Source organism: Pelmatolapia mariae, linkage group LG12 (assembly GCF_036321145.2).
Source record: "Pelmatolapia mariae isolate MD_Pm_ZW linkage group LG12, Pm_UMD_F_2, whole genome shotgun sequence".
In the NCBI taxonomy this organism is placed as follows: domain Eukaryota; kingdom Metazoa; phylum Chordata; class Actinopteri; order Cichliformes; family Cichlidae; genus Pelmatolapia; species Pelmatolapia mariae.
Window position 1 is genome coordinate 803144 of NC_086237.1, and position 10313 is coordinate 813456.

The following is a 10313-nucleotide window of genomic DNA, read 5'->3' on the forward strand; positions in this document are numbered from 1 at the left end:
GAAGATTTCTGCTACTCACAGACCTTATTGACCTGTGAGTAGCAGCGTCACAAATGAGTCTAGCTATTTAATTTTTTTTAAAAACCCTCAATGTCAGAATCAGAAATACTTTATTAATCCCAAAGGAAATGTCCATGCCTCACCAGTTTGTTCTGTTCTACAGCTTGTAAATCTGTTTTTACTGTATTGCTTTATGCTGCAAGGTAAAAACCTACAATATTACAGAGAGAACCGTAACAATCAGACAATCCCCTGTGAGAAAGCACTTGGAGAGAGTGGGGAGGAAAAACTCCCTCTGGAAAGGAAGAAACCTCCAACAGAACCAGGCGCAGGGAGGGGCAGCCATCTGCTGCGGCTGGTGGAAAACAACACAGGAGAGTGTAGCCAAGAGTTTCTGGAGGTTTCTGGCAGTTAATGTTGCTTTGGCAACTAGCAGGTGGATGTGGTTCACAGTAGTTTGCATGGAAAACGATAAGTTGTCTGCAAACACTCACAAAATAGTCGCTGAATGGGAGTGACACTGAAAAGTGCAACGCAAACTGGAAATAGAGACCATTCCCCTACAAAATAAAAGATGCGCAATATGAAGCACGTGTGTTGGAGCTGTAATGTGCAATTTTTACTTTGAAGGTGAACAGTTTGTAGTTTGAGTTGCAGTTTTTCAACTTTCCCTAGTTTTAAGTTTCACCATGTTGCAATTGTTTGTGTCTATGGCAGGGGTGGGCAATTCCAGGCCTCGAGGGCCGGTGTCCTGCAGGTTTTAGATCTCACCTTGGGTCAACACACCTGAATCACATGATTAGTTCATTACCAGGCCTCTGGAGAACTTCAGGACATGTTGAGGAGCTAATTTAGCCATTTAAATCAGCTGTGTTGGTTCAAGGACACGTCTAAAACCTGCAGGGACACCGGCCCTCGAGGCCTGGAATTGCCCACCCCTGCTCTAGAGACTAACTCCGGGAATCAGACTTTCATGAAAGCTGGACAGGAAGTTAAACACAAGAATAGTATAGAGAAGATAGGAGATTTTCAAAATAAAAGCGTCGGTGCATGCTAAACAATAGACAGACTGGATGGACATGCTGACATCACCCACTGGTTTTGAACATTTTGAATCTTAATTTTGTAAGATAATCCATTAAAAATGCTTTTTAGAAGTGTTGTGGATTATTATACTTTTTTTTTTATAAAGAAAAGCATTTTTGATGGAAGAGGTCCAGTGTGATGACTGCAAAAGTGAACGAGGCCTTCCAGACACCAGTAGCTACAGCTACCTGTGCTGGGATGCTTGTCAGTCATTACAGCCACACATCAAATAAAGTCACCCCACAGAGATTTTATGAAGGGGGGAAGTAGAAAAACATATTTAAATTTGGGTTTACAGTTGTGGAAAAGTTACAAGGTTGGGAATTTTTAGGCTTAATTACACCAGATCAAAACTGTATAATCAGAGCACAAACACTGTCTGTTATACAATGATTGACTGGCGCTGGTGTTATTCAGTCCCTTCCTGTTATTCTCCACTGCAACTCCCCGAAATGCAACACAAGTGTTGAATGTTGAATTTATTACAGTCATTGTAGGCAGGTGAATGTGGCATGCTGGGTAGACTTTAAAAGCGCAACTTTTTTAGTGTTCTCTTCTATCCAACCACAAGATTGATTGATCAGGGGGGTCCCCAACATTTACTGCACATAGATGATTTTTATTTGTTGCTGGAATGTACATCTCATTTTCATATACGAGAAGCACAGTCTAATTTTAGGGTCAGAGACAAGATCCCCCATTTAATAACTTGACAGAAGAGGAAGTGGTTAGCAGCCCCTCAGAGGCAAATACAGAAGTGCTGCTGTGCCAAGTCTAGTTGTTCTTAAGCACCACTGTTGTATTTTCTGTTCCTGATTCCAAGCAGGTTAAACCCAGTGTGAAGTACCAATACTAAATCTGTTCTGGCCTGAATTTCCACGACTCTTGACCACAACAGTTTACAGAACTGTCCAGTCATCAGTTTTATATTCATGCCTTCCTAAAGAAAAGCCATGATGCACCACCTTATTATATGTTTTTTGGCCTGCTGGCCCTCCACCCTGTGCATGTTTGGTTGTACCTGCTGTAACTGATTGGTCATAGCTATGAAACATCTGATCGCTGAACCAATTAATATTTTGTGTTAATGCCGTGAAAGCCAAATGGGTCACAATTCCCTTGGTTGTGGGTTCAAAGTGCACTATGGTGAATATAAGAGAGCTGAGCCTGAACAGAGAAAATGCAGTTTGTTTGACACCATCGTTTTCCTTTTCCAGAATAACTTCAAAGGATATTTGCTAATATAATTGCTAATACACACTTTATTTATCAGGTGCACCTGTTCATTAACACAAACATCTAATTATCCAGTCACATGAGAGAAACTTAAGTTAATTTCATGTTTTTAGTTTTTGACTTTCTAGTACAAGTTTTCAAGCCTTCCCCAGTGCTTCCCATAGTGTAAATATATAGGTGTGTGTTTAACCTTTGTATTAGTTCCTCCCTGTTTTATTTCGGTACTCCTTTGTGTCTTGTGCTTTGTGTGTACTTTTCCCTCCCCTGTGATTGTGTCCATTGTGTGCACCTGTGTTTCATTTATCTGTATGTATAGAGTATAAATAGTGCCATCTTCCCCTTTTGATTGTCTGTAACCCTTTCTTGTGAGTCTTCCTGCCTGGATTCTGTCTGTTGTTTCTTTTGGATTGCTGTACACCTTCCCTGACATCATGGAAGACTGGAAAATGTTGCTTGAAAGCACAAATCCATGCTGCCTGTATCAACAGTCAAAGCTGGTAGTAATGGTTTAATGGTGTAGGGGATATTTATTTTTAGTTTAAATAACATGAGTGCTGTTTCTGACCATGTCCATGTCTTTATGACCACATTGCACCCATCTTCTGATCGCTGCTTCTGTCTCAGCATGTCACAAAGCTCAAATCATCTCAAACGGGTTTCTTGAACATCACAGTGAGTTCAATGTACTCAGCTGGCCTCTACACTCACCTGATCTCAATCCAATAGAGCACCTTTGGGATATGGAAGAATGGTAGATCTTGTGCAGCTGATAAACCTGCAGCAACTGTGTGATGCTATTGTGTCAATGTGGACCAAAATCTCAGGGATGTCCAATCCAGCACTATTAGGTGTGACTGATGAGGTGTCTGAGTGTACCTCCAGCCTTAAATTTGGAGCCGACATCTAGTAATCAAAGAAATCCAATATTAATTGTACACTACATTTACATTTAGATATAAACCTAAATACAATATAATAAAACGTTTATTATATAACAATATGAAATTATATTTATAATTTTATTTTATGACTCAGTTTTTTATACTGTAAGTGGTGATGAAATGGGGTGTTTGCCATATTTAGCTCAGTCAGCAAAAACTACAAAAAAAAAACAAAAAAAAAACGCCACTTCCTCTTTTTCAGCTTTATAAACCCACACTCGACTTCATTCACTCTCAGACTTTCACTCTTGCATCCTCACTGGTCCTCAAAGATCAAAACAACCATCACGAAGATGAACAAGCCACTGCTCCTGCTGGTCGCTCTGACTTTCTGCTGTTGCATCGCATCTCTGCATGGTAAGGAAACATTACTGCTTTAATTGCAAATATTTGTACATTTTGGTATCTCACAGGAGGGCAGCCAAAATATGCCATTTGATTTTGAGGTCATTATTTTATTCATATTTATCGTCTTTAAATGTATTTTATCTTGTCTTGGTTCACCTGATGTTATAGTTTATTTATTCTGTTTTTTAAAAATGCGTTAAAGTACAGTACAATAAAAAAACAAGCTTTTTAAGTAGGTTGTAGGTATTACCCATGACACTTATTTTGAGTGTCAAGGGTAATACCTGACCTTAAAGACCGCTGTTTGACTGAGCAACAGATCCATTTACTGGCTTCTCTGGGGTTTTCAGCTGCATCTTACTGGTTTGAAAAACTTTGAAATTGGACTGAAAGTTGCAAGATTTGTACAAACATATATAGATATATAATTTTGAGCCTTAACAAAGTCAGACTGGTTTAATCTACTACAGACTAAAATAATAACTAAATCCTTTTTTACAGGTTTTGCCCTCAACACCTGCCGTTGTAGACGGACGGTCGCGAATCCTATTCCTCCTAGAGCAGTCAACAAGATAGAGGTGACTCCTGCCTCAGGACACTGCCCCCGGACTGAAATCATGTGAGTACTTGCCACTGATCTGGAGCCTGGGTTCAGATTCTCAGTGGGGCGCGGACTAAATTTAAAAAGAGCATAAATTTGAAATACTCTTTGGTATTAGCTTAATTCACATGTACTGTGCTAATCTAATGTTTTCCTGAAGCTTAAAAAGTCTTTATAATAGGAAGTGAAAATTTATAATAGGAAGTTGAACCTTCTGTCAATTCCACTGGCAAAAAAGCAAATCAGTATATATTTGTTAAATGTTGCACTATTTTTAAAGCTTTTACACTCAATAGAGCCCCTGGCAACACTATTATAACTCACATTGGTCTGATGTCTGGTGTCGTTTTGGTACACAGACCTGTAAACTGAAAGCAAAAGGGAAAGTTGTGCTTCGATTTCTTACTTTTAAGTCTGTGTCAGGTTTAATCAAGTGTGTGCAATGTGATCATTTCTCCATTTTTAATTTCTTCACAGCATCACCGTGAGGAATGGTAACAGGATTTGTATCGATCCAGAGGCCAAGTGGTTTCCAGGCCTTCTCAACACTCTGCAAAAGTAAGAAGCTTTATCACCTACAACACATATAATCACATTTAATAGACCCGACATAAATAACGTTTACCTAACTTGCTGAGAACATCTTTTTAACTGAGCTGCTGTTTTCAATGAATTTTGATGCTACATTTATCGATCTTAGCTACCTGGAAACAAACACGAGTATTTTTTTCACTCCTATGTATATTTTATTGTGTCTAAAGAAAGGAAAACCATATTAGTTGTCCCTGACAGCCACACATACTAGTTTACTGTATCTGTCACTGCTTTCTGAGTTGGTTATTCCAGCTATTCTGACTCCATCCTTTTGTTTTGATTACAGGAAAAATGGCCTCCCAACTGCTGAGCCAACCACTGTTTCCAGCTTCTGATCACGTTTCGTGGCATATCGACGCCTTCAGTCATCAAGCTGTGAATTACCGGAGGAAGGCTGACCCACCTTCCATTTTTATGTCACTGTCTTTTTGTTTCGTATTGAACCTTTTTGCAGTTTCATTTATGTTTAGTGTTTAAGGGAAAAAAAATATAACATATACAAAATCCCATAATCTAAATGTGATCTTTTATACCTGATAGTATTGATGTGCTGGCTTACCATTTTAAAGAATGTATTGAAGAAAACGAAATACTGCAGTATTGATGCACAGATTTGACCTTTTATATGTTTTTGTATCTGTTAGTGTTACCATTTCTTACTTAAAAAACATGTATTTGTACTGTTTGATTAAAAATGGATGATTTTAGCATGTTGGTTAGGATGTTTTTGTCACTTTAGCACTAGGGTGCTATGACTTCAATTTATGTTGCAATTTGGATTTTTGTTTTTTTATATAAAAAAAAAAGATAACAATAAAGAACTGACAAAAAGACTTAAAAAATGAAGTTTTATTACCTGCAGGGGGTGTGGGGTGGTGGTGATGGTGGGTTCGGGACTGTGTGGGAGGTTTAAAATCCTGGTTTTGTTTTGTTGGAGTGTTTTAACTACATTAAAATTATAATTTCGGTAATAAAGTTTTCTAAAGTTTTCTTTAAACATAAAAACACAAAGCACTTTTAGACTGCAACATTATTCTCTGGGAAGTATTTACTTTTAAGGCAATAGTATTGTATTTTGTATATAAACAGTTTGACCTTCAGATAAATCTATTGACCTTGAAGGAGAGGTCAGAGGTCAAATGTGACATGATGATTTTCATCTTTATGTGGTCCTTTCTGTATGTTGAAAATCCATACTACAACCATGGTAGAATTGTAGCTCCTAAGTTATATGGCTTTATATCAATTTTACACCAATAAACAGTTGGGGACTTGAAAAGTGTTTCTAAGGATAAGCTGCAATAAGCCTGAAGATTTCGCTATAACGTAATCAGGCTTTACATAAATGTAAATTAACATTAACATTGCGAGAAATGACATCCCCCCTTTTGAAAACACTTTTACAGAATTGTATGTTTGTGTTAGAGGAATCGGTATTTAAATTTAGCCTAAATGCCAAACATGAGGCTAAGTTTGGTTTTGGTAAGAGCTGTTCACCACAGCTGAAAATTTTCCAATCAGAGGAAGCTGACCGAGGTCTTCCTCCTGCCTGCGGTGGACGCTTGTTGGACTGGAAACCAGTGTGGTGAAGAACTGCATGCCACCTCCATTGATAACAGTTTTAAATGTGGTTCTTTAAAAACTCTCCTGAGAGCTAGAGTACCTTTGTTGGTGACTGCTGGTGGCCTGAAGACGCATGCCCAGTTTTTGTCCTCTTACTTCACTCTACTAAAACAACAGTGTAGGGATTTTTTAAAATTCAGATTTAGAAAATAAAAGTTGGTCATCTGCTTTGAAAGTGTGTGGAACTCCTGACCTGCTTAACATGTAATTTTTAACACTGCATTAAATGAGACCTTTTCTGCTTTCACACATAACCAAAGTTTCTAATAATGAAGAGTTCTCATTCCATGTCTCACTATGGAACGCGCTTCCCTGTGTATTCCTCAGAAGCACTTATCCCAATCATGATTGGCTGGTGTTTGCGACGACCATGTGAGGCAGAGCCACCCACTCTTAAATAGCTTGGGCTATTACACAGTCGTTATTCAAAAACCGCTTATGTAAATTAGACACGCTGATCCCCAGCACAGAGACAGAAGTCACTTTCAAAGCCCCTCAAGAGAGGCAGATATTATCCAGGTAGCTCATATAGTGGTGAAAGTAAAGTTTCAGTCATGACTGATGTCGTCCTTCAGCATTAATAATAATAATAATAATAATACATTTTATTTGAAAGCGCCTTTCAGAACACTCAAGGACACTGTACACAGCAGAATAATAAAAGCAACATAAAAGCAAGCAGTTTACACAATCATAAAAGCATAAGACATAAAACAAATTTAAAATAGCAGAGTGGAGAGGTTATGTGGTATAAGCTATTTTGAACAAGTGAGTTTTGAGTTGGGACTTAAAGAGAGAGAAGGAAGAGATATTTCTTAAATGGAGGAAGGGAATTCGAGGAGCAGAGCAGCTGAAAGCCCTGCTCCCCATGGTGGCAAGACGGGGGGAGGGGACAGAGAGAGAAAGGGAAGAAGAAGATCTAAGACACCGAGATGGGGTGGTGATCTGAACCAGATCAGAGAGATATGGAGGAGAGAGATGATGAATAGCCTTAAATGTGTACAAGAGTATTTTGAAATTGATACGACATTTGACTGGGAGCCAATGAAGCTGCTGCAGGACAGGAGTGATGTGGTGGATAGAAGGGGTCCTGGTGATAATACGGGCAGCAGAGGTCTGGACGCGTTGGAGCTTGCGGATGGATTTTTGAGTAAGACCAAAAAGAAGTGAATTACAGTAATCGATCCGGGAAGTAACAAGGCTATGGACAAGAATAGCAGTGGCATGTGGGGTGAGAAAAGGAAGGAGACGATTAATGTTGCGCAATTGAAAATATGCAGACCGAGTGACATTATTAATGTGTGAATTCAAAGATAGAGTACTGTCGAGGATGACACCAAAACTTTTCACAGAGGGAGAAACGAAGACCGGCAAGTTATTGATAGTAATAGAGAAACTGTTGGTTCTGGATAATGTTGATTTAGTGCCTACCAAGAGAAGCTCGGATTTGTTGCTAATGAGTTTGAGAAAATTGGAAGAGAACCATGAATTTAGTTCGGCTAAGTAGAGGGTGAGGGAGGATGGGGGAAGAGCAGAATCAGGTTTAGTGGACAGATAAAGCTGGGTGTCATCGGCATAACAGTGAAACTGGATATTGTATTAACGGAAAATGTGTCCAAGCGGAAGAAGGTAGATAATGAAAAGAAGGGGGCCCAGGACAGATCCCTGGGGCACGCCAGTGGTCAGAGGAAAGGGCTGAGACGTAAAGCATTTGAGTTGAATAAACTGAGTGCAATCAGACAAGTATGATTTAAACCAGGATAGTGGAGTATGGGAAAGACCGATGGAGGCTAGCCTACTGAGGAGAATAGAGTGAGAAATAGTGTCGAAAGCATTAGTGAATGTTAAAGTGTTATTAGTCATCACAGCTGTTACTTTAGCAGGCTGACTAACTGTAAACCAATAATATATTCAGCATGTGAAAAATGCTTGAATATAATGACCCTTTATGTTAACTGATAGGTCTGTTATATTTCTTTTATATTTTAAAACACATTTAAAGAACAGGAGCCATAGTGTTTTAAAGAAATGCAAATGTATATTCCATTAAATAAATAAATAAAAATACATGTGAAGGTGAAATGTGTGTTACCTAATTATTGTGGAAAGTAAAAAGATCACAGTGGTCAAAACTGCAAACTGATGATGATTCATCTCATCAATCATGACACACTCTTCTCCCCTGCATCAGATGCATTTATAAGTTAAAAGTATTGGTATCTGTACTTGGTAATGGATCACTGCCAAAATCTGCAGTACTGCACACAGTACTATCAGCTACAGCTGCCTGTGCTGGGACACTTGTCCTTCAATATGGTCACGCCCTCAACTCCAGTATCCAGGTGGATAAACATTTGATAAGTTCTTTTTATAAAAACACCTCACAGAGTTTTTATGAAAAAATAATAACCATAATGACAATAACTTTGTTTATAAAGCGCTTTGAAACAAAGTGCTGAACAGCTATTTGAAGATAAAAAAGATAAATAAATAAAAACTATAGAAAAAACAATAGAGTTTAAAATCTGATAAAACAAAAGGGAACAACAACAAGAACCGGTAAAACCTTAGGCATTAATTAAGACACGTAGGATACGGTGAACAAGTGAGTCTTTAACTTAGCTGTTAAAACCTCCACAGAGCATGCCTGCCTAACATATGGAGGGAGGTTGCTCCACAAAGATGGGGCACGGAAAGAAAAAGCACGCTCCCCAATAGTCTTTTTCTGGCTTTAGGAACTTTTAGAAGGCCAGTATCCTGAGATCGGAGAGCACAGGACGGAACATAGAGGTGCAAAATGTCATAGAGATATGAAGGCGCCAAATCATTTAAAGCCTTGTAGGTGAGCATCAGGACCTTAAAATCTGCTTGAACCTGACAAGGCAACCAGTGACGAGATTTCAGTACAGTGGTCCCTCGCTATATCGCGGTTCACCTTTCGCAACCTTGCTGTTTCACTGATTTTTTGTGCAATTGTGCTTCTTCTTCTTTCTTTCTCTCTCTCTTTTTTTTTACAGTGCACTGTGTTCTGCATCCTGATTGGTTGTAGAACATTGTCAATTAATTCCGTGCCGTGTCTCCTGTACAGTATGCGAGCAGCTTGTCAAATTTACATAAATCTTCGATTACTAGCTGTGCGACTCTGAAGTGCTGTACCGTATGTTTCTAAGTTTTCTCCCCACAAACACAACAATGTCGACAAAACGTTTTGCACCGTCAAAGGCACCTGCAGCAGCACCCAAAAGGCAGAGGAAGATGCTAACCATTGCACAAAAAGTCAGACTTCTGGACATGCTTGCTTCCTCCACTTCCATACTATTGATTCATTAATGTTGAATTCTTTCACAGCTGCTCTATTCCCATGTTCTGGACCTGAAAACAGAGTTTGATCTTTGGTTTCATTCTATAATACTGGACTTATTTTTCTACAAAGGTTTGAACTTTGAGGATGTTTAAATTAGAGAGAAAAGTGTGAAAATATTCATGCCTCTCTGAGAAAAGTGTATAAAGTATGTAGTGAGGGGTTTTACAGCCTTAAAACATCTATAATAATTGTAAAAAATAAAGCTGGCTACTACGCGGGTTATTTTTAGAACGTAACTTCTGCGATAAACGAGGGACCACTGTACTGTGGTAATGTGAAATATATAGTTTTGCTTAAAATGTGAGCAGCAGCATTTTGTGCCATCTGTAAACCTCTAAAGCTTTTCTGCGGTAACCCAGAAAGAAGAGTGTTACAATGATCAATGCATATAGGCACAAATCTATGGACGAGAACCTCTGCAGTGTCTGTGATAAAACTTTTCTGATTTTAACTATGTTCCTTAGGTGATGAAAAGCAGTCCTTGTTGTCTCTTTTACATGAGACTCGAAGGAGAGTTCTT

General features: G+C 38.7%; 1 protein-coding gene across 1 annotated transcript; it reads left to right on the forward strand.

Annotated features, from left to right (window-relative positions):
- Positions 1 to 3516: 3516 nt before the first annotated feature.
- LOC134639496 (C-X-C motif chemokine 10-like) lies at positions 3517 to 5412 on the forward strand. Its single transcript, XM_063490717.1, has 4 exons — positions 3517 to 3620; positions 4113 to 4230; positions 4690 to 4770; positions 5093 to 5412. Exons 1-4 carry the CDS (start codon positions 3557 to 3559, stop codon positions 5139 to 5141), a joined length of 312 nt encoding a protein of 103 aa, XP_063346787.1. The 5' UTR covers positions 3517 to 3556; the 3' UTR covers positions 5142 to 5412.
- Positions 5413 to 10313: the final 4901 nt, after the last annotated feature.